The following is a 24,996-nucleotide window of genomic DNA, read 5'->3' as shown; positions in this document are numbered from 1 at the left end:
TTACTAGGCCCGTGTTGCTGGAAAATCAAGTTGCTGATAACGCGCTGGTCGCAGCTGCACCGGAAGTTGTGGTTAGGGGCCACGGCGGCTTGCGGCGCGGTGCTGGTAGGAGAACAGGAAGTGCCGGTAAGCGCAAGCGCGCTGTGCCTGGCACAAAGTTCGGTATTACAGTTGACTGTGAGACAGTGCAGAAGGTTGCTTTTAAAGAGTGGCTCCTTTCTGAGTCTTGTGTAGAGGAGTATTGTGTATCTGAGGAGTGCTATCACTTAAGAGAGGGTAAGCACATTCATGTTTATATGAAACTTAAAGAAGCAGTCCATGCTAATTATGTTCGTGCTCGTTATTTGAGGAAATATGGAGGCTGTGGTACATTTGATACCCAATTTCCGAGAAACGAGCGTGCATGGTTACATTATATAACTAAGGAAGATGGCTATGCATTAACGAACATAAATCAGTCTAGATTGAGTTTCTATTATCAGTTGCACCGCTACGCAGAAGTTACATCTGTGATTGATTATTGTGATGCCTTTGTTTGTCAGAATTACCACAGAGTAAACTACGTAGAGAAGTTTTTGGCTTCTTTTAAGACGAAGTCAAAGCCACAGAAGTCTTTTACTCTGTTTGAATATCCGTATTCTGGTTGGGCTAAGGAAGTCGTTGATTGGTACAACAATGCGATACAATCCAAGAAGGTAAGGAAAGATCAATTATATCTTTGGGGTGATACAAATATTGGTAAGAGTACTTTGATAGATAAAATTGTAAAAAAATACCAAGTGTTCTTACCTTTCCCAGATAATTTTGGCTTTGGTGGTTACATACAAGGTTTTCATCAAGTAATTCTCTTTGAAGAATTTGAGTGGTCTAAGTGGAGGCATTATAATTTTATTTTGAAGAGATTAATGGAAGGTAGACGTGTGTCAGTGAATGTTAAAGGATCACCGCCTAAAGAAATTGTTCATAGAGGTTTAGTTATCTTTGTCAGTAATTAATTGCAAGTGACAGATGAGGCCTTTTTGTCTCGTGTTAATATTGTGAGAGCTGATACATTTGTCATTGCAAGGTATCGTCTCCGGTCAAGGTGGAACCTCCGCCTACGCCCGAGGAGTCGATTGAACAGGAGATTATTGAACTTTGCGAAGAGGAGGAAGATGCGCAGGATGAAGCGTCGTCTTCTTCCGAAGTATATTAAAGCACGTCGAGCTAAGAGATTGAATAAAAAAGCTCGTCGTCTTCAGCCATTATGGAGAATGCCAATTGCACCAATGAGTCGTGCTAAACTGTCTTTTTGGCACACTGTAAATATGAGTTTTAGATATGGTGGTGCAGACTTTCATCAAAATTTTAAGAAATTGAATTTGGTGCCCTTAAAACATAAAGAATGGTTTCATACCTTTAGATGTAATTATGATAGGGTAATTCCGTCTAAAGCTATAATAAAATTCTATGGTTTCAATGTTCATGAAATGTTATTTCCACATTTTACAAATGAAGAAGTGGAAACTAAGGACAATAGTTCAATGCAACGGAGATTAAATGCATGTTTGGACAGTCTTTCTAAATGTAAATTAACTGGTGCTGTTCAGCCAAGTGAGATGTTGGTTGTTTCAAAGCCTGCTCAGAATGCTTATGTTAGTATTCGTCATTTAAAGTATGGTGAAGAGTTGGGCAGTTTAGCTAAGTATGATTCAGGAAATGTTAAATATCGTAAAATAAATAAGAGGACTACATTTAAGTTTTATCATTATTTTAAGCCTAGTACATCTTGTCCAATAGATACTGTGTTGAAAGAGGATAATGCTGTGTCTACTTTAGAAACAGAATGTAAAGTTCCAGATCATTGTAGATTGTATTCTAATTCATTTGGTGATTATTGTATGGGTGTTTTAGAGAGTGGTTTTGAGCCGCAGAAGGGTTCAGAAAATGTATTACGAAAATCTGTTTCTGTATTGTGTAAAGTTGATTATTATGTAACTTTTTGTTTAAAAAATACTTCAGCATCTTGTTTGTAATTTCAGAAATAAATGACTGCAAGAGATTTCTTTGAGTCTAATTGGGGAAGAATTGTTGATTTTTCGCCTGTTGTCCGTGACGCCCTCCTTAATCCCAACGCACCAAACGTCGGATAAGATTATATATTTGAGACAGCATTATTGTTTTATGGAAATAGAATAAGTGAAGGTGCTGCTTTACTGGTCTTGGATAGCTTGTGGCAATTTCAATTTCATCGAGGAGAGTTGTTGGATTTGTTTTCAGAGATATATAGATTTCTAGTTCAGCTACGTAATAACGAACGTTGTCAGTATAGATATTGGCATTTAAGAAAGGCTAAGTGGTTGCCGTTGTGGTACGTTTACGAATGAGGCATTTTGAAGTGAAAGTGGATTTGAAGACATTAGTAAAGCAAGACAGTTTTATGACATTTTGTGATGGTTATATTGTGAGTGCTCGTTGGTTGTGTGGTAGACATAAGTTAAGAAGACTTGTTAAGAGAATATATAAAGCACCAATATATGTTGAGTTCAAAATATTTTTTGACGAAGAAGATGAGTAATTTAAATGATTTAATCGAAAGTGTAGAAATTCGTAATATGGTTAGGGATAATTTACCTGTTGAAAATGCAGTACCTAGTCCTTATATGGCTGATGTCTTATCAGGAAGATTTAATGATAATTTTGAACCTCATGATGTTTGTCGTTGTGGTAATATTTGTTGTTGTTTGGGTATTCCGTGTGGTCAGCAAAATCAGCCAATTAGTGATAGTGAGGCACAATTAAGTCAATATGCTCAGAGGTTAAGTGATGTTGGTAGCCCTTGGCGTGTTGATGGACGTGAGTCGCGTCTTGGTCAGCCTATAGCGGCTGGCTTAAAGATGGCATCACCATGCCTAATAAAGAAAACCATCCTTATCTATCCCACCCCCTTTTTTTTAAAAATACTAATTCAGCTACTGAAGCTTCTTTCTCTTCTTTGGGTTGCAGGGGTTATGACCCGTGGGGAGGTGGGTGGGTGTTATAATGTAAGTCCTTGCAGTGGTCTTATGCCGCCGTGTAAGGCGGGTGACCTTGAGTGGGACTTGGCCGCTGGACGAGGCAGCCGGGCAACACGGGCACTAGTATTACTAGGCCCGTGTTGCTGGTAAATCAAGATTGCGCAACACTGATAAGGCGCGCTGGCGCTGTGCGCGCATGTGGGGGCGGGAAGTTCTGACGTCATGTCTTTGATAACTGTGTCCTGAGGCAGCTGCAGGCTCATTCGACTCGAGGCAGCCGCACGCTACGCATCACCATGCCGTACCGCCGTAGAAGATACATGAGGAGGAGCAGACTTCCAGTGTACAAGACAGTGGATACACTTTCAATTACACACACACACACCTGACAAGTCAGAGGTGACTTAACATGAAATTAATAAGAAATTTTCTTTCAGGGCGTCTAAAAATTTTTGTGAGAGAACTACAATACTGTGTGGTAGAAGCCATAAAATTCTGGATTTTTACAAGAAATAGAAATATTATTTTAGCCATAGTAAAGATGATTGGGGTCACCTATGACCCCAGAGTGAGTCCTAGGGTTAACCGATTCAGTCGGCGCTGAAAAAGGACAGATCAATGATCAGCGCCCTCTGTTGGGCCGGTCGCCAGGATGTTATTTAGGCGCGCACCGATCTTAAGAACTTTACTAGAGGGTTTTACATACAACGTGATACAACTTTTAAACAACATATTACCAGTCAATAAATAAAATTATATAGTCTGGTTATACATTCAATGAATAGGTAGGGCATAATCAGTTACAGGATTAGTGCGATTAATGTATGGAAGTAAGGCAAATGCCTACTGTTCACGACATAAATCATCAAGTAAGGCTAGGTATAAATACGCAGGGCATTATTTGGTTATCGTAGTACATTATCAAACAAAGCGAAGTAGGCGTTGCGCACAAAATCGCTTTGGCCATTGAGCACCCGAGTGGGCTCATGCTTTTTCGCTTTGTAAATCTCCAACTCCTCCAACAAGTCAAGAGCGCGATCCTTTTAAGGAATGACATGATGTTGTAAGCCTTTATTCAGTAGATTATTTTCGTGTGTGTTTCTGCCTGGGAGAAGAAAACAATTATTTAAATGGCCATTACAATGTTGTATGAAGTAAATGTCAATGTGTTAGCTGTTACTTTTGATGGACTTTCCACCAATATTACAATGGCAAAGGAGTTAGTGGCAAATATTGCTGTTGAAGATATGAAACCCTATTTTTCTCATCCTGTTACAGGTAACATTGTATATATAATTTTGTCCCTGCCATATGATCAAGTTAGTTAGAAATATGTATTTAGTTGATGGGAGCGGAAGAAAGTCTCCTGGCAGTATATCGAAAAGCTGCATTATACACGAGAAAGGGAGAGGCTTACTCTGGCTAATAAACTGAAATTATTGCACCTGAACTTTGGAGTTAGCTGTCCAGGTATTAAGTGCTTCAGTTAGTTCTGCACTGCAATATTTATGCTGCAATTTAAAATCAGAGTAATTTCAGGGATCTGAAGGAACAGCAGACTTCTGTCTTATTTTTGATCAAATATTTGGTATGTTCAATTCAAAAAATCCTTTGGGTAAGGGATACAAAGCACCAATACGGGAGAGTAGTAAGTGTGTTTGGGAGCCTTTCCTTCAGACAGTAGCTGGTTATTTGACATCCCTTAAAGATACAAATGGGAAGCTATTATGTAAAGGTAATAGGAAGACAGCTATGCTTGGGATATTAGCACTGTGTGAAACTATTAAAGGCTTGTATAATGATGTAACCATGACAAAAAAGATGAACTACTTGCTGATGTACAAGTTTAGCCAGGATCATCTGGAAATGTATTTTTCTTTAGTTAGATCTAAGTTAGGATGGAATAACAATCCATCCTACCTGCAGTTGAGAGCAGCATATAGGAACCTCCTAATTTCAAATGAGATCAGACATAAGGCAACTGCTAACTGTCAGTTTCAAGATGATACATGTCTTTTACCTTGGACTGGGAAAAGAAACGTGTTTTGTATGAACCAGTTGAGTTTTGCAACAGCAGGCGATATGACTGTACTGATGAAACAAATGTGGAGTGTGTCTGCCCATGATTATGTGATATTGCAAAATAACAGAGTACTCTAGTAATCTTGTTGTATATTTTACATGTTTTGTTGTGAAACACATGGTAAAGAAATTGAATTGCAGTTCTTGCGTGCATAGTTTATTTAGTGTAGAAGCAGTTCAGTTGTCTGATTTGTTAAGGAGGAAAAACAATGGTGGCTTGATTATGCCATCAGCAGGAGTAATTGTGGTTTGCAGAGAAGCTGAGAAAATAATATGGCTACGGGTTGTGAAATCAACTAATGTAATTCAGAAAAGCAATACACTCACTGAAATAATGTCAAATGTTGTGCCAATAGTAATGCAGCAGGACTTATTTCCTGAACTGAAGGACCATCTGATGGAAAATGTTTTCCCAGAGAATCACTGGTACATTATTGTAAAATCAATTGTAAGGCAGTACGTTTGTTGTCACCATATTACAAACATATGCAATGCAAAATTGCCCAAAAAAGTTAGACAGACACTGACAAAATCAGTTTTATTTCAAAATCAGTGATGGGTGAAATATGATTTTTAATTAAAAATAAAACTGTTTAAACTTGAAAATAGCGTTGTACCATTTCAATTCTTTCATTTTACCACCTGTGTATGAATAATCCAGACAGGTGTAAATGTCTTTCTTATGTATGTGTACAAAATTAAATCCTGTGAACTTAATTATGACAATTAATGTCTGTAGTGTGGTGGTCCTTCCTTACACCTCTTACCTCCTCCTACTGAACATTACATCAGTAGTGTTCCATGGGGGTGTGGAATGAAGTTAGAGATGTACATGTCAGTGTAAGACAGTGAAAAGTTATTACATCATTGTACTAAAGTGCTAATTCTATAACCAAAATAATAAGTTAAGATTTACTGAATAGATTTCAAGGAGTTGCCACATTGAAAGTTCTTTGATTGTTTTGACCTCCACTACATGACATTTAATGTGCTCTTGAAAGTTACTAAAAACATGGATAGCTGACTCTTCTTAATACCTTTAGGTATATTAATGCATAGTTGTCAAAATACCAATAACGGTTGTTACAGGATGTTCTTGAAGTGACACTACATCTTGGTTGTGATAAATCAATATGTGATGCCTCTGAGTTGTAGGTTAAATTAAAGTAATTTGTTTGCAAAGCCAATTAATGCAAATGCTAAATGTAGGCGACAGCAGATTGTTCTATAGCCTATGTCTACATTTACACATTATACTGTATCTAATAAGCTTTCTGCTACAAAAATTGCTACATAATGAAAAAGTTGCAGTGTTAGACTACAGACAATGCTCCTTTGTTGCATGTCAAGTACTTACGAGGTGTGGCTAGAAAAGAACCGGACTAGTACTGGTGAAACAATAAAACGAATGCAATAAGGCTGAAAGTCGCGTGGCCTGTCACGTGACTCGCTCCGCCTACTGCTCGAGTTTCATCTGCCTCCTGCACTCAGTCTGCCCGTGGCCTCTGTTTTAAGTAGTTGACGTTTTGTCTGTGCGTCGGAAAATGTTGATCGCGAACACAAGTGTTTGAGTGGTTTAAACGATTTAAAGATGGCCGCGAAGACACCAGTGATGACACTCGCACTGGCAGACCATTGTCAGCAAAAACTGATGCAAACATTGAAAAAATCGGTAAACTTGTTCGACAAGATCGCCGTTTAACAATCAGAGCAGTGTCTGAGTTAACAGGAGTTGACAAGGAAAGTGTTAGGCAGATTCTTCATGAAAGTTTCAACATGAACAAAGTGTGCTCAAAAATGGTTCCAAAGTGTCTCACAATTGAACAGAAGGAACGCCGAAGAATGATTTGTTCTGACATCCTGGAAAACATTGAAAGTGATCCCACCTTCTTACAAAATGTTATTACTTGCGATGAATCGTGGTTTTTTACTTACGATCCCGAAACTAAACGCCAATCGATGCATTGGAAAACTCCTGGTTCTCCACGACAAAAAAAAGCACGAATGTCAAAATCGAAATTCAAGGCAATGATGACTTTTTTTTTTTTTTTACATCAAAGGGATTGTGCACATTGATTGGGTACCAGAGGGACAAACAGTGCATCAGCATTACTACATTAGCGTCCTGGCTACCCTACGTGAGCGAGTACGGAGAAAACGGAACGATTTGTGGAGAAAAAAGTCATGGATCCTTCACCAAGACAATGCCCCAGCTCACAGTGCGTTGTCAGTGAAGACGTTTTTGGCAAAACACAACATTCCCATCTTAGATCATCCACCCTACTCACCTGATTTGGCCCCCTGTGACTTTTTTCTTTTCCCTAAAGTCAAGTCAGCTTTGAAAGGAACTAGATTTGAGACTGTTGAAGCAGTAAAAGAAAAAGCGACGGAAGTAATGTATGGACTTACCGAAAATGATCTGCAGCATTGCTATGAACAGTGGAAAATTCGTATGGAGCGGTGTAGAGACCGAGGAGGAGAGTACATTGAAGGAGATAACATGAAATTGTAAATAATTGTAAATAAATGTTTTTTCCAGCATCAGTCCGGTTTTTTTCTAGCCACACCTTGTATACTGTATTTGCATCTAAATTACTAAAACTACTAACAGTGTTAATGTACTAAGTTGAACTGAATGAAGAACTAGGCACATGATAGGTATTTAGATTTTTAATCAGATTCATATTAAATATGAATCAGAGGTAGGTCGAATATTTGCGTTTATATACTTAACATGTGCTATCAGGTGGTGATTATGTAAGATGGCAAGAACTATACTACCCGTTACATGAAGTCATTAAAGATCACCAAACTTACGTTGAGTGAACAGTAGGGCTGAACAAAAATGACTGACAAGGCACAATACATCTTGTAGAGGGTGTAGTATGGACGTATTGGAATAATTAATGTTGGGTGATGGTTTTAAAGTAATTCATGCGACATAAAAACTTTGTGGAAACACGTCGATTTACTGGAGGCTAGTTTATCCCAAGGAAGTATTCAGAGTTGACCGCGGCCGGGCTGGGGAGCGGTGAGGGCAAGCAACAATAGGCAGCTTAGGGCGGCTCAAGCTCTGAGAAAGTGGTAATGGGGTGCGGCCTCCAGCTGCCTTAAGATGAGTGACAGTGAGTGGGTGGTTCACATCATGCTGGTGTACCGGGAAGCAGACGGAGAACTTTTACGCCTGTTGACAAATGTCTGTCGTCCCATTTTCAGTGAAACATGCGAGAAAGCCACGCAAAGCTACGGTGAAGCGGTCAACAGAGGCCAAAATATGCGTGTTCATGACTATAGCAACTTCACGCTGAATTCACAGTCCGCAGAGTCTGAAATAAATCAGGTGAAGAGCGACAGAATGAAATATGCCGGCCTCTGATGGGAATGTAGGACCAAGGAAGTTGAAGAACTCTCCTGGGAGTCAGAATTCCGGAAAAATTGGCGTTTTACACAGGTGCTAATCTTGATGGGTGGCCTGGGAGGAGCTAAATAGCAGAAGTTGAGAGGAGGGGAAATTTTGTGGGAATTTGTTCACTTCCCAGAGCAGGCATTGGTCGGCACTGGGAAGCGACGCATAATTAATGCGACTTGCGCTGCAATTGGCATAAGTGATTTTGCTGGAGGGGAAACCGAGGCAAAGAGCAGACTGGCAGAAGTCTCCGTAGAAGTTTTCCGTTCCCAGCTTGCCTAGAGTGCGGACGTGGCGTTCTTTACTCAGCTTGCCTGAGAGAGAGTGAGCATCTCTGCAGTTTAGGACTTAGCAAATGGGACGATTGAGCTTGGAGATGGAAAGTTTTTGTTCAGCTATGTACTGAGCAAGATAGCTAGGAGTGTACAGACGAGTACAGCCTTGCAGCACCACGAGGTCGGCCGACGTCCACACGACGACGCCGCTCCGCCACGCTGTATTCGGTGATATTGCGCCCGCTCCGGCTTAAGTTAGGTCACTGATTAATTTGTTGGATCATGCCGGCAAAGTTTCCACGAGGATTTCATGGGCCGTGTATTGTAGAAATCTTCTCGCACTTCGCGTTACTCCTGGGCCAGTTACTCCACGCAAATGCAATTTATTACCACTGCCTGTTAGGAGAGTCATGTAATGTGATGACTGAAGGTTGTGAGTTAAAATAAGTTTGTGCTAATCGACTGCATCTGTTTTCAATCAAGTAGTTGAAATCCCAAGTCACTTTCTTAATTAATTTTATGTTCGACATTTGCATCTGGTGTTCAATAGCTGAATATAACATCAATGTGCACCCCTTTTTAATTAAAAGGGATCAATTCTGAATCAGTGTCAACACTGCCACCGCAGTTCAATCAGGAGTCATAGGGCCTTATTACTTTCTTTGCGTTATCCGATATTGTGGCAGTTTTGCACACTCTGTTGATCTGTTAGTCAATTACCTGGGGTAAACACACGCCAAAACCAGACAAGTGACGGGTGGGGTGTTACAATTATACTTCGTAAATGGTCAAATATTTGATCAAACGTTGCAAACTCACCACCTTCAGAGGTGGTATCAGTGTTAAAAACTAATGTGCGAATGAAATTCCTACCGTATTTAAAGTGATACGGGTTATTAAAATTAAACATACTAAAACGTAGACAATACTGTGCTAAACAAAGCAAAGCGTGCAAAATGTACACAGTAGTCGGCAAAAAGCAAACAGGACCTGACAGGAAAATTACGTGAATTAAATAATAATCGTACTGTCTGCCACTTTAAAAGTTTCATGTAATTATCTAATGCAAATAACTATGTAAACCTGCTCCACCTTGTCAGGAAAGAACCTTACGTTCTTAAATTTTGCGTCTCTATGCAGACGTATTTAAGAAATCAGGAAACTTCATTCATTTAAGTATACTTTTAAAATAGACTCGAATACTCAGTATTTTTTTAAACAAACATGTGTTTAACTTGTGCTTCAATTTGCTCTTGTTGCGTCTCCTATGCTTCAAATCACAACTCCAGTACTAGGATTCATCCCTGCAAATGGCGGCGATCAGCTGCTTCAATTGGGGGACAGTTGCCACGCTTCTCCACTACGGCGTAGTAGGGCCTTGGATATTGACGCTAGAAGCAAAGGCAACGATAATCTTTGTTTACAAAGTCGCGAATACTTGTATTTGAGTTTTTTGCTAACATCGTCGTCGTATTATGTTGTGTTTTTTAAAACTGCCACGACAAAGAATAAGTTTCAAAAAGATGTGCAAGAAGTGTGTACGTGCTTTATTAAATTGCAGACACGCTAATAATTTCGGTAATGGTACCGACTGTGTGAACTCGTCTCCCAGCAGCTCAAGACAGTAGATTTCATGTGTCTATATTACTAACAATGGTGATGACTGTCTAAATAACACTGGATATCGCATGACTGACATTGAGTTGTTGTCTAGTGCAGTGAAATTAGCATGGTGTGTACAATATGTGGTTAAGATGATCTGGAATTATACGATGATGGTAACAGAGTGGGCGCGGTGTGTAATTTACATATTTTATGCAAGGACTGTGATGCTGACATCTCATTTAAAACATCAAAATCAAATAACTGGTATTAGAAGCGAATATGAGATTTTTATATGGTCTAAGATGCATTGGTGTACGAATAGGAGAAAATATACTCTGTGGAATGATGAATATGCTAGCACCATGTTAAGATTTTCAACGGCAAATACTGACTTGAAGAAGGCACTTTACGAAGTTTGTGAAGAGAATTTATCTGCAGCAACAGCAGAGGCAGTAAGAGAGAATGATCCTTCGGATGATGAGTATGGTAATCACGTGAAGACTGATCTGGTTGTTTCCTATGACGGCACACTTATGAAGAGGGGCCATACAGCCCCACATGGCATTTCAATTGTGATAAGTGTTGACGTAGGTAAAGTACTTTATGTGCAAGTAATGAGCAAGTACTGGCAAAATTGTCCTATTACCAGAAATACGAAAACAGAAGATTTGATGAAGAATCACAGCTGCAGAATGAACCATTGTGGATCATGTGGCTCGATGGAAGGTGCTGGAATGAAGATAATTTTTAACAGATCTGTTTCTAAACATGGAGTCAGATACGTAAAGTATCTTGGTGATGGTGACTCCGGCGCATTCAAGGTAGTAAGTCACAGCAAACCATATGGTGAAGAATCTATTATTGAAAATCTTGAATGTGTAGGTCACGCCCAGAAGCGCATGCACTCAAGATGGCGAAAAGTTGTGGATGACACGAAGGGCACGAAGTTGGAAGACGGAAAGGGTCTAAGTGGAAAGAACAGGTTAACGAAGATGATGATTGATACGCTTCAAGTGTATTATGGTAAGAATATTAGAGATAACCTATCAAGTGTCAAAGATATGCGCCGGTCTGTTTGGGCAACGTACTTTCATATGTTATCCACAGATGAACAGCCCATACACAATCTTGGCCCAATTGGTTGGTGTCGCTACAAACAGGCTCAGAGGGATGGAATTCCTTATACTCACAAGGAAAGTCTTCCTAAACCTATTCTCAACGTCATTAAGCCAACATTTGGGGTTCTATCCAACTCCTATCTTCTCAAATGTGTTCACTGCAAAACGCAGAATCCTAATGAATCCCTGAATGCCCTCATATGGAAACGTTGCCCCAAAACTACATTTTGTTCATGCAAGATGGTTAAAATTGCAGTTTATGACGTAGTTATTGTTTTTAATGGTTGGAACTCAGAGGATGAAGGTCTTGCAGAGAATGGGCCTGGAGTTTTCACTCGCGAAATCTTTTAAGGGGATACACACTCAACGTATACTTGCAGGCGATAAATCCGTTGAAGACCTTGCAAAGCAGACAAGACAGAAAAGAAGCAGCCAGAAGAGAAGTGTGGAAGGAAATGAGGACAATGAATATACATCAGGTGGCTTTTGAAGGATGGAACGACAATGAAAGAGCATGTTAAACTCATTTTCTCATAAGTACTATTTACGTTATTCAGGTACATTTTTCTCCAAAACTAGAAAAGATGTGTAACAGATTTTTGGCATGTTTTTTGGTATTATGTACAAGAAACATGTACACAGAGTGAATATTTAATATCATGCATGAATGCCAAGATATATAATTAAGAAGGTAGAATTTTGATGTGTATTTTTTCAGTTAAAAAATAACTAAACATAAAAGTTCGTTAAATGTCAATAAATTGAAATGCTTCTGTAGGTTTCTTTATATGAATGTAGAGATTATACTGTAAAATTCACAAGACAATTTCTTAGAAACTTTCTTAGTAACTGGTACCTATGTGTATCGTGAGTTCAAAAATTTCATAATTTCAAAAGAATTCCAAAATTTCAATTAAAATTACAAAAAACTTTCAGTGGATCCCCTCAACTACCATCAACCACTGTACATAATTTCAGTTAAGTAACTCAAAAATTGTGGATTTGGTGACAGGTTACATTTGTACCTGTATTTTATGTACGTCCCTCCTTAACGGAGCAGAAATGTCGCATAGCATTATGCACCAGCAACATCAATGCAAACAACAGGACAGGGCAACAGACTTCGGAAAATTTGTCACTAAGTTGAAAGAGCTTCGCCCTATGAAAGGGCAGTGGCTACAAAACGAGTAAGTGATGTGCTGTACGAGGAAGAACTAAATGCTCCGAGGAAGCAGCAGCATAAATGCAGCAGGATCATCAGCTTCAACTTCAACCACAGATTCCCCTGTCGCATCGCATATCTGATTTGGATTCTGAAGAAATTATCTTCATGGAATGATGCCAATACGTGAATAATATAAAAATAGATATCTAATCAATTAAATACGTCGTAACCTGGCAAGAAAAGTGACAAATAAAAAATGCAATGTTTGAGAAAATACTTTTAAAGAACAATACGAAACTTATGGTGAAGTAGTGGAAACTTCTTTTACATTTCTCGTAAGTATTTAACGGCAGTATATGCTGTTATATTATCTGACGACTTCCCTATTTCCGTGGGAGTTCATCAGGGATCTGCTCTCACCGCACCTATTTATCACTGTAATGGATACAGTCACAAGAAGCCTGCAGAAAACCTCACCCTGGACGTTACTGTACGCTAATGATGTGCTAGTGGCCAGTGAAGATAAGAATGATCTACAACCTTCAAGTCCAAGCCTGAAATGACCGCCTTGCAGATGCAGAACTACGGCTCAATATGTTGGAAACCTATTACCTTTCCACAGATTTAAATGACTCTGTAACCATCAGAATCAACGGTGCTGACCTCCCAACAGCAACGATTTTTAAGTACCTGAGCTCGACAATTGCTGCCGATAGTTATCTCAGTGCAGAAATCTCCAATCGCCTCAGCAGCACGTGGCTCAAATGGCGTTCCGTTACTGGAGTACTATGCGACAAGAAAATTCCAAACAGGATCATATCATAAATATACCGATCGGTAATCCGTCCAGTTGTACCGTATGGGGCTGAATGCTGGTCTTCAACAAAGGAAATAGAGCAAAGACTTGCTGTTATGGGGACGAAAATGCTTAGGTGGTCACCGGGATTAACTCTGCATGACCACGTCGTGCAATTAATGAAGTTCGCAGGCTATACAGTGTTGACAGAATGAGAGGAAGCCGCCTACGTTGGTACGGGCATGTCCTCAGAGCAGACGGAAGAACAGTGGCAAAGACCAGTTTCAACCTAAATGTAAGTGGGAAACGGCCAGCAGGAAGAGCAATGTAAGATGGCGTGACACCCCGCATGGTTCAAATGGCTCTGAGCACTATGGGACTTTAACATTTGAGGTCATCAGTCCCCTAGAACTTAGAACTACTTAAACCTAACTAACCTAAGGACATCCATGCCCGCGGCAGGATTCGAACCTGCAACCGTAGCGGTCTCACGGTTCCAGACTGAAGCGCCTAGAGCCGCTCGGTCACCCCGGCCGGCCACCCTGCATGGAGACCTCGAGATCTTATCACTCTGATCAAGCACGAGATCCCAAGAAGTGGCGACAACGAACCAAAACAGCGGACCCCGCCATCACGCGGGCCACACGCTAAGGAAAAAGAACACATTCTGTTACATTATATACAAAAGTAATACTGTAATTGTATCCATATTTTCTGTGACAAATTCAAAATTGCCATTTTCGACGTGTGTCACTTTTCTTGCTGGAGGAAGCTTCACTAACTCCCGCAACTATTTGAGATATGGCGGGCTTTGAAACACGGAGTAAATACGCAAGGCTTTGATACGCCAGAAGACTAAGAGTAATAGCAAATCCGCTTCACAGGGATAGCTTTACTGAAATTTGTGTCTCTTTGAAAAAAAAAAAAAAAAAACATGGTCCTACAATATTCAACAACATTTCAAAATCTGACGGCGACATTCTAGTGAAGCTACGAAAGCGAGAACAGTCTTCCAAATTCAGTTGACAAAGCATGTCATTCACGCCACGTATTCTATATACTCCATTCACCGGAACAAGAGACGTACTGTAAACACGGCAAGGCGCGTGACCACGGCGCTGCCGTCGAGGGGTGTACAAGGCAGGGGCGACCGAAATTAAAAAATTAAAGTTGTATTTTTTATAATTTGGCACCTGAACATGATAAATGATCCGAGAAATACCTTCCAACACCTTTTTTTTACAATACATTAAAATTTATTGTCACTGAAAAAGAGAAATACTTAAGCTTTCGGGAAAAGTTGTTTTTTCGCGTTACTCTATATTTATCACGCCATATCTCCTAAACTGTTTGTCGCACAGCAAAATAATTTTATAATTTCCTTCAGTACTATATGTTGATGACGTCTGCAAATTTTCTGCCCAATAGAGTCAGTAATAGTGAAGTAATAAATTGAAACCTCACGTCAGATGCAGAACTTTTACCAAATCATCCGAAATATAGTAAGCGACAAACTTTCCCCTTTAATTTTTTTTTTGTGGGGGTGTACGCGAGAAAAGTTTCAGAAAGGTTTGAATTTAATTTTGTAGTTTGTTCGAATGCGATGGGTGCAACCGTTTGTCCTTCATGAGCGATGCATTGGGCGGTTCGCAGGCGCGGCGCTCTGTCAGTGTGTCTCTCAGTTGCAGGTTTGAGCTCGTTAGTGGGTGTTGTACAGCGGCGATTTCAGGATATCTTAAGTTCATCTGTAAAGATGCTTGAATGACTAGTTGTTGATTGTTAGAGTTAGTATATGTGTTTGTAGTCACACTGAGCATTCACGGTTTATGTGCGCATCCAATAGCATCGCATGGTTTCTTATTTTATATATTCACATATTTCATTAGCATCACATACGGCTGTCTTCATTATGTCATCCACGGATTCAGCGAGCGAGGTCGACGTGTCAGTTCTGAGTCCACCAAAGAAGCGACCACAGAAGAAATCAAAGTTCTTCTGAGAAGCACATGGTGCTTAATGTGTATAAAACTGAACTGTTACATCCAGAGCAGTCTGTGAGTGAGTGTTTCGAAAACAGCTGCAGGTGTTGGACGTTCTTCAGTGTATCGTGTGATAAGTGAGTACAAGGCCACACAATCTTTGAAGTCTTCCAAAAAAGGAAAATTGCGTCAGAAACTTTCTGGAAGTGTTGATGACTTCGATAGAAATGCGATACGAAGGAAAGTACACGGTTTTTTTTCGTAACGAGTTGCCAACAATTACAGTCGTGAACGAAGATGCAGATCTGGGCAATTTTCGGAGAACTACATTTTATAATGAACCACGGACGTTGCCGTTGGTGGGGAGAGGCTTGGGTGCCTCAGCGATACAGATGCCGTACCGTAGGTGCAACCACAACGGAGGGGTATCTGTTGAGAGGCCAGACAAATGTGTGCTTCCTCAAGAGGGGCAGCAGCCTTTTCAGTAGTTGCAGGGGCAACAGTATGGAGGATTGACTGATCTGGCCTTGTAACACTAACCAAAACGGCCTTGCTGTGCTGGTACTGCGAACGGCTGGAAGCAAGGGGAAACTACAGCCGTAATTTTTCCCGAGGGCATGCAGTTTTACTGTATGGTTAAAATGATGGCGTCCTCTTGGGTAAAATATTCCGGAGGTAAAATAGTCCTCGACTCGGATCTCCGGACGGGGACTACTCAAGAGGACGTCGTTATCAGGAGAAAGAAAACTGGCATTCTACGGATCGGAGCATGGAAGAAAGGAGAATATATAAAAACACAGTAAATGAAGCAGGCAAAAAGGAATACAAACGTCTCAAAAATGAGATCGACAGGAAGTGCAAAATGGCTAAGCAGGCATGGCTAAAGGACAAATGTAAGGATGTAGAGGCTTATCTCATCAGGGATAAGATAGATACTGCCTAAAGGAAAATTAAAGAGACCTTTGGAGAAAAGAGAACCACTTGATATTCATGCAAGAGCTCAGATGGAAACCCAGTTCTAAGCAAAGAAGGGAAAGCAGAAAGGTGGAAGGAATATATAGATAGGGTCTATACAAGGGCGATGCACTAGAGGACAATATTATGGAAATGGAAGAGGATGTAGATGAAGATGAAATGGGAGATGTGATACTGCGTGAAGAGTTTGACGAAGCACTGAAAGACCTGAGTCGAAACAGGGCGCACAACGAATATGCAATAGATGAAATGGCGAAGAATGCAGAGAAAACTTCTCAGAATTCCTCCTTACCACTGTGAATTAAACGCCATCGAGTTAGTGTGGGCCAGAATCGAAGGCTATGTTGCAGCGAAAAACAAAACATACAAAATGCCGGAAGTTAAAGTACTGCAGTAAGAACAGTGACTGCAGAGGATTGGAACACGTGCGTCCTCCATGTCGTACAGTGGGTCAGAACCTTGAAAATGTGGTCAAAAAGGAAAAAAAAGTTTAAAGATGGGGATTTTGGACTATCATGTTGGCAGCAGCAATGCTGGGACAACTGAATGCCGGCTGTGCGGACGACCAGATGTTCATTTCTTCGGTAATATCACAGGTCAAATGCGGCAGTTCATTGTTAGCGTCCGCGCAGCTGGCCAGGCTACAAAAACAGTCGTTGTTGAAGGAAGTTATTTATGTTTTGTGCAAGTGAAACCAATACTTTCAATATGGAATGTATTCCAGGAGGTATGTACTAGTGAAAAAACACTTATATCACTATTAAATCATCAATTATGCACGTTTACATTTCAATTAACGTGCTACAGGGAAATGAATGACAAAATGGTAAAATGCGCTTAAAAAATAGAGATAAGTTACGAATACCACCACATTCCGCTTTCTTTTGCGCTGTGTACGCAAGTATACGTATATTATTACCTGTGTGAATTAAGCTTCAAATCCTGCGACTAGTTGCGACTCTGCCTTTGAGCCACGTTTTAAGCGACACTTGCAAAATGTCATTGTTCAGACATCTTCAAAAATGACAGTAGAATCAATTAACTATGAGTTTTATTTGTACAATTTAAATTACAATCGACATGTAGAAGCATTGTAAAGAATAAAATAATCAGAAAAATGACGAAAAGTGTAACACAGATTTTTTTTTAATTTCAGTTTCATCTGATCCAGCGTATTCCAGAATCGGATTTTCGAGGAAAGATATTTTTCTAATAACAAAATAGTATTTGTCAAATGATTTGGAAGGGGTCATAGAACATATGGAAAGGTCGTTGACAGAAAAAAGTGGACATACAATTAAAATTCCCTATGATATGAGGCCTACCATTTCGATTTTGTTAACAAAGTTAAGAAGCAAGTATAAGCAAGCAACTCGGCGACAAGGATATTTTTTCAAGAAGAACGAAACCTGGTTGAATATAATAGTATATATTCCGATTGATTCGAAACCTGCAAGTGTGACTAAATCAGCAGGCCGACCTGCCACAAAATTTGAAACATTATCTGATAGGTCTAAAAGAAGGAGAACTGAGGAGATTCGTACGAAGTTCAGTCCTGTCGAATTATCGTTCGCCGCGCAAATGAGTCTTCGATCTTCGGGGCACCCAGATGCTGCGAAGATTGTGAAAGACTTCACACTCTCAAGTCCATCCAAGGTGAAAAAATACAAGGCAGGCTTGCGATTTTCAACATCATCACCATCCTCATATGATGCAAATGAAGGTCTAGCACTCCTTTTCGGCTTGAAATTGTCAAAAGAATCTTACCAGCATTTGAGAAATGGGGCTAAAGGAAAAGGCTTAAACACACTATATCCACCGTATTCAGCTGTTTTGGTAGCAAAAAAAGCTTGCTGCCCTCCAGACGTAACCCTCACTTTTACCGAATCAAAAGCTGAGGTACGGTTGCAAGCTTTGATGGACCACACTGTTCAACGTGTTCTGCTGCTGAAACGAGACGATATTTTACATATGAGTGATTCGGAAATGTCTAATATGGCCCTTATTTGTAAGTGGGGCTTTGACGGAACCTCCGGGCAAAGCATGTATAAAATGAAGTTTTCAGATTCGAGTATTTCAGATGCAACTTTATTTTTCACTTCGCTTGTTCCACTGAAACTTGCAGGTGTAAATGAAGAAACTAAAGAAGAAAAGATCTTATGGATTGATCCGAAGCCGTCTTCAACCCTCTTTTGCAGACCACTGAAGTTGGAATTTACAAAGGAAACAGAGCAAACGTCTTTAAATGAGAAAGCGTATTACGACAAACAGATCGAACAACTCCAGTCATTCGAAACAGTTATTCATGGGAAAGACATTTCCATTAAATACAATTTAAGCATGACCATGGTAGATGGTAAAGTGTGCAATGCTTATCACCAACACGAAATCTGCGCAACGGTGCTGTCTCTGCAAGGCTACGTCTGCCCAATTTAATAACGTTGACGATGTTTTGAAAAAACAAGTTACCGCCGATTATCTGCAGTACGGACTATCAACTCTTCACGCCTGGATTCGATGTTTTGAATGTTGTATTCATTTGGCATAACAAATGAAAACAAAGTGGCAGGCACGTAAAGCAGAAGATAAAGAGGAAAAAGCAATACTGAAAGCCAACATTCAAAAAGCTTTCAAAGAGCAGCTTGGAATTGTAATTGACATGCCAAAACAAGGGTTTGGCAGTACGAATGACGGAAACACCGCTCGACGTTTTTTTGAAAACACTCCAACATCAGCGCTGATAACTGGAGTTTCCGATGAACTAATCCACCGTTTCCATATAATTTTGCAGACGATTTCGAGCGGACGTCAGATCGACGTTGAAAAGTTTCGAGCATACGCCTTAGCAACTGCCAGGCACTACGTGAAAGAATACCCCTGGTACAACATGCCAACAGCAGTCCATAGATTGTTGATTCACGGCCCAGACATTTCTTCGGCCATTTTACCCATCGGTCAACTATCGGAGGATGCTCAGGAATCAAGCAATAAGTTGATAAAGCAATATCGCCTGACTTTTTCTCGAAAGTTTTCAAGAGTTAAGACTATGGAAGACGTGTTCAGGAGATTGTTGGCAACGACAGACCCCTACGTTTCTTCCTTACGCAAATCTTCGCTGAAGAAACTGAAGAGTTTGTCGCCAGAAGCCGTTGCCCTCTTAGTTCCTGTGGCGGAAGACTATGAAGATTCAGATGCAGATGATGAGGAAACAGTGTTTTAGGATGATGATTCATTTGAAGCAGAAGATGAAAAAGAATAAGAAAATGAAAACTTGTAAATTAAGTTATAAAAAATTTGCAAAATAAATAATTGTAATTAAAATGAAATAATTTTTTGCAATATTTTACACCATCTTGTAACCTATATTTGGTCCTTTCTTCGAGTTTTCCACTTTTTTGGTTTATTTTTTAAGCATTAACTACAATAACCCCTAAATACTGACTTTTATATGAATAAAAATATATAAATATAAATAAATAAAAGACATAGATTTTGACCGCCATCTTGGATCCACCATTTTAAATTTTTTGAACTGTCATCATCAGTAACCTCGATAATTCCCTAAAAATTACTTTTATACGTTCCCGAGGGGGAACCTGTTCCCCTACCGGGCGCGTCCCCAGGTGGCGGGTAGGGGAAAGCTCTACAGATATGTAGGGTAGGTGGGAAATAAAATACCACCCGTGGACCAACACAGGACCAGAAATCCAAAGGCGACTGTCTCACATTGGGCCGTCTTTGGTCAGCGTCTGTTCCCCAGGTTAGGGGCGGCTGGGAAAAACCTCCAGGGCTAACAACCGTGGTTGTAAATTTGTGGCTCGAAGAGTCACCCCTTACATAATACTATCAATCATGGAAGAGTGTAATGTGAAACAAATTACCCCAGGTGGACAATCCACCGCACCAAGGTGCGCAAGCAGACTATCGGATTCTGGGGAGTCTGCAGCATTGCACAGAGATGAATCGGGACATGATAAGACATCAAGCAAATTGAAATGTAAAAAAACAAGTTACATAGCTACTTTCAATGTAAACTCTCTTTTAAAAACAGGAAAATTAAAACATCTTACAGATACCCTCAAACATCATAGAATACTCATAACATCACTACAAGAAACTCGATACATAGATGAAAACAATTTTGATTCCGGAGGTTTCAGAATATACAAAGGAAAGGTAGGCAAAAGAATAATGAAAAACACACCCCACCTCGAAACGGGCTTTATAATAGATAAAAGTATTTTAGACTCCATTATCAGCTTTCAATCACAATCGGAAAGACTCTCCACACTCACTTTTAAATCTGCTAATAGAGTATACACAACTGTGAATGCACATGCCCCCATAAATGAAGACAATAGGAAAAATAAGGAAAAGGTGGAACGTTTTTGGGAACAACTAGATGACGTGGTGCAAAAGATCCCAGACAAACACAACATCATACTTACGGGGGACTTCAATGCTCAAGTAGGAAAAGAGAAGAAATACAAAAATATTGTTGGAAACTACCCAGCGCACAATAGAACTAACCAAAATGGAGTCAGATTAGTAGAACTCTGCCAAGCGCATGGCTTGATCCTGAAATCCACAGCCTTTAAGAGACTACCCAGAAAACAGAAGACATGGACCTCACCAAACCCACACTTGGGTGAATTTCAACTTGATCATGTGGCGATAAAATGGAAACACCATACAGAAATACAAAATGTCAAAGTACTCAGAGGAGCAAACTTGGATTCTGATCACTATCTTTCTAAAATAAAATTCAAAATTATCCCCAAAAGGAAAGATAGAAACAGTAAACCCAAAAGCAGAAGATACGATCCAGAAAAGATAATGAATTCGAAGGAGTTTCCCCTCGCGACTCAAGATATAAGGAACCAAAATTGGGATCAAATGAAGGAAAGCCTACTAACCAAAGCTGAACAAATAGCACCTATAACCAAAATCAAAAAACACGCATGGTGGACAGAGGAATGTGACAAACTTATTGAGCAAAGAAAGAAAGCATGGCAACAGATGCAATCTCAGAAAAATGAATATAATAGGCAAAATTTCCTGAGTGTAAGAAAACTAGTGAGTAAAAACCTCAAAAGAATTAAAAAGGCACAAGAAGATCAACTCCTTTTGCAGATCAACGAAGACTTCAACAAAAACAAGACTAGGAGCTTTTACAGAACTTTTAAACAAAAAATAACCAAGTACAGCCCACCGACACTCCAATTACAAGATAAAAATGGTAATGTTGCACACAACAGGGATAATTGCAAAATTTTGAGGGAATATTTCAGAAACCTTCTCAACTGTAAAGAACCAATTGAAAAAATGGATTTCAGCAACTCAATTTCAACAAGTCCTAACTCAGAACCACCCACCGTCGAGGAACTACAATCAATCATTTTGAATCTCAAAAACTATAAGGCTTCGGGAGAGAACCAAATTACAGCTGAACTGTGGAAAAATGTCAATAGAAATGCCATAGAATCTCTCCAAAACATATTTGAAGAAATATGGAAAACAGAAAGAATTCCGGATGAATGGAAGATGGCCCTCATTCACCCAATTCATAAGAGGGGATCCAGAACAGACCCCAACAATTACAGAGGGATTTCGCTCCTTGACGTAACATACAAAATACTGTCTAAAGTCCTTTTGAACAGAGCAGAACCCCAGCTAGATTGTCAACTTGGAGAATACCAGGCAGGCTTCAGAAAGGGAAGATCCTGCCCAGAACAAATTCTAAACCTCAAAAATCTTATGGCCTACCAAAAATCGAGAGCAAAAGCGTATGTCATCACATTCATTGACTTTCAAAAGGCGTACGACTCCATAGACAGGGAATCTCTAATCTCCATATTAAAAGAATTGAACCTAGACAATAAAACTACAAACCTAATTAGAGAAACCATCACCAACACATACTCCAAAATTAAATTTATGGGAGAACTCTCAGACCTATTTGAGATAAAAACTGGAGCACGACAAGGTGATGGACTCTCTCCATTGTTATTTAACTGTGCCCTAGAAAAAATAGTAAGAGAATGGAACAAGAAAATCAATAGTGGAATCCGACTAGGAACAAAAAACAAAGGCATCAAGGTTAATTGCCTAGCATTTGCAGATGATATGGCCCTACTAGCTGAAACATGGGAACAAGCCAAAGAACAGATCCTCGAATTACAGAAACAAGCAGAGAAAATAGGCCTTAAAATTTCTTTTGAAAAAACCAAAATAATCACAAATATAAAAAATCCAATGAAATATCTTAAAGTAAGAGACCAAAAGATCGAAATTGTTAAAGAATTCAAATATCTTGGTGAATGGATTAGCTGGAACGCCCTTGAGAAAAAAGCAATAGAATTAAGAAGAAACAAAGTTGAACTAGCCTTTCAGCTTACTAAAAATACTTATAATAAAAAGTCCCTCTCATGGAATTCAAAAATAAAACATTACAACACTGTCATTAAACCAGAAGCACTATATGCAGCTGAGACATTATCTATCACTAACCATGGCCCAATTGAAAGGCTAGAGATCAAAGAAAGAGAAATATTGAGAAAAATTTTAGGCCCCAAATTTCATAACGACAAACTAATTCATACCAAAAATGAAACACTCTACAAAACCACAGAAAAACTTTCGGATACAATGAGGAAAAGAAGAATTGAGTTTTATGGGCACATTCTCAGAATGAACCCAAATAGACTTACAAAAAGAATGTTCGACTACTTCAGGAATAAAAAATCCAAACCAAATTGGTTTATCCAAACAGAGAAAGACTTAAGAGAACTACACATCACAGAAAAAATGCTCACAGACAGGACCGCAAAAATGATAAGCAAACACAGAAAAGAGGGATTCCAGCTCCAAAATAGAAAGAAAAGAACGATTGTCATCTCTGATGAGGAAAGAAAAGCAAGATCAGAAAGAATGAAGCAGTACTGGGCGAAAAGAAAGGCACAGAACACACAGAAGTGATTGATTCAACGTACCCCAAAGTTGGGTGAAACGAAGAAGAAGAAGAAAATGATAGTAGTGTACATAGAGCCTGCCATCTTGGGTCCGCCATTTTTTTTCACTTTTTGATATCACATTCTTAATCAGAAACTCCGTAAACCCTTACATACTAAGTTTGGTACAAATTGAACAACTACTTATATTTTGACCAGCTTTTTGGGATTCTGACCCATTGTGTGTCGTAGAAAAAGTGGAAACTCAAATGTGGAAATTAGACTGCATTATAGAGGAGAGAGAGGAGCGGTTTGTTATAAACCTCAATGAAAACAGTTCAAGTTCGACATAGTGAACCTTGTTTCGTCCTTTAACATTATTATTACTGGTATTGTTATTAACATTAACAATTGTGTTTGAATGGAGCGTTTTGCTAGCAACCTGAATGAAAATAAATCTGCTTCGGCAGAATGAACTCAGTTTAACATTATTTTAACTTAGTTATTAAATTTATTTCGTACATTGTTGCCCAGGTTTCTCACGGTCCGCTGTGACAGCTCGGCAGCCAGCCGAACGCCGCCAGCTGCACAGCGTGCGCCAAGGATTTTCCACACACCTACGTATCACGTGAACACCGAATGCTTTCTCTGGAAACGAGCGTAGTCGCTCACGTGCCACTGTTTATGTTCCGTCACAGCTTTCGGTGAATAGACTTTCGACACACACAGCTCTGCCTCAGCCCTCGGCCTCAGAAACACAGACGGGAAATACCTCCGGTCATAGTGACCATCCTCACTGGCATTATGAAAATCGTGAAAGAAGTAGCCCCAGACCTGCAAGGGGGGATTAAATACATCTCCCCTCTCTGTCTACAGATATTTTGTTGACTAATTCACCTGAAAAAAGATTTCATTCTTCACCTACTATCTAGAGACACGGACCCAGCGGACATACAGCAACAGAGAGAAAATTCGTACTTCCTCTGACCTGAACAATCCTGTATAGGATGGCAAAAAGCGAGCCTTGTTCGAGGTCGTGCTGCACACTGATGAGAAACGCAAAGCTCCTTGCAACTGGACGGTGTTAGGCATCTGTTGACCAAGCGCCAAAAGCCGATTTCGAGATATTAAAAAAAAAGGTGAAATTGTTAATATAAATTCAGCGTCAATACCAATTTTTTTTAAGCAGTATATTAATGAAACTGAATTACATCTCTACGCTCACATCTTAAAATCGTACAAAATGTTGCAAAACTATGAATTTATATAGAAATGATATTTGGGTATAAATTCATAGTTTTGCAACATTTTGTACGATTTTAAGATGTGAGCGTAGAGATGTAATTCAGTTTCATTAATATACTGCTTAAAAAATATAGAAATGATATTTGGGTGGGGGGTAAGGTGTGGGATGCGTCACCAATAGCCTCTCCCACACAAATGTCAACCTCTCCGGCACGTGGTATCCCCTGCTACGCTAACGAGGTTCTGGCGACCGAGTTTCTCCCGGGATAAGGAGAACCCTCTACTAAGCCAACGACCTTCTAGAGGGCGGATGAGCTGGTAGAGCAAGGGCACCCTCTTGTCCTTGGAGTGAGAAATCACTCCTAAAGACGGAAGAATCACCAAGGGTGGTCAACGGCATAGGA

General features: G+C 39.8%; 1 protein-coding gene across 1 annotated transcript in view; it reads left to right on the top strand.

Moving 5' to 3' along the window:
• The first annotated feature begins 162 nt into the window (after positions 1-162).
• LOC124552379 overlaps positions 163-24,996 on the top strand; it is a 36,145-nt gene continuing 11,311 nt past the window's right edge. The window contains exons 1-5 of the mRNA XM_047126643.1: positions 163-276; positions 543-695; positions 1,067-1,973; positions 6,168-6,229; positions 10,687-10,850. Coding sequence (XP_046982599.1) covers positions 676-695; positions 1,067-1,973; positions 6,168-6,229; positions 10,687-10,850 — 1,153 coding nt within the window. The 5' untranslated portion in view covers positions 163-276; positions 543-675. The remainder of the gene's footprint in view (positions 277-542; positions 696-1,066; positions 1,974-6,167; positions 6,230-10,686; positions 10,851-24,996) is intronic.

The sequence above is a fragment of the Schistocerca americana genome, chromosome 10, assembly GCF_021461395.2.
Source record: "Schistocerca americana isolate TAMUIC-IGC-003095 chromosome 10, iqSchAmer2.1, whole genome shotgun sequence".
NCBI lineage: Eukaryota > Metazoa > Arthropoda > Insecta > Orthoptera > Acrididae > Schistocerca > Schistocerca americana.
This window is presented reverse-complemented; position numbering and strand designations above follow the sequence as displayed.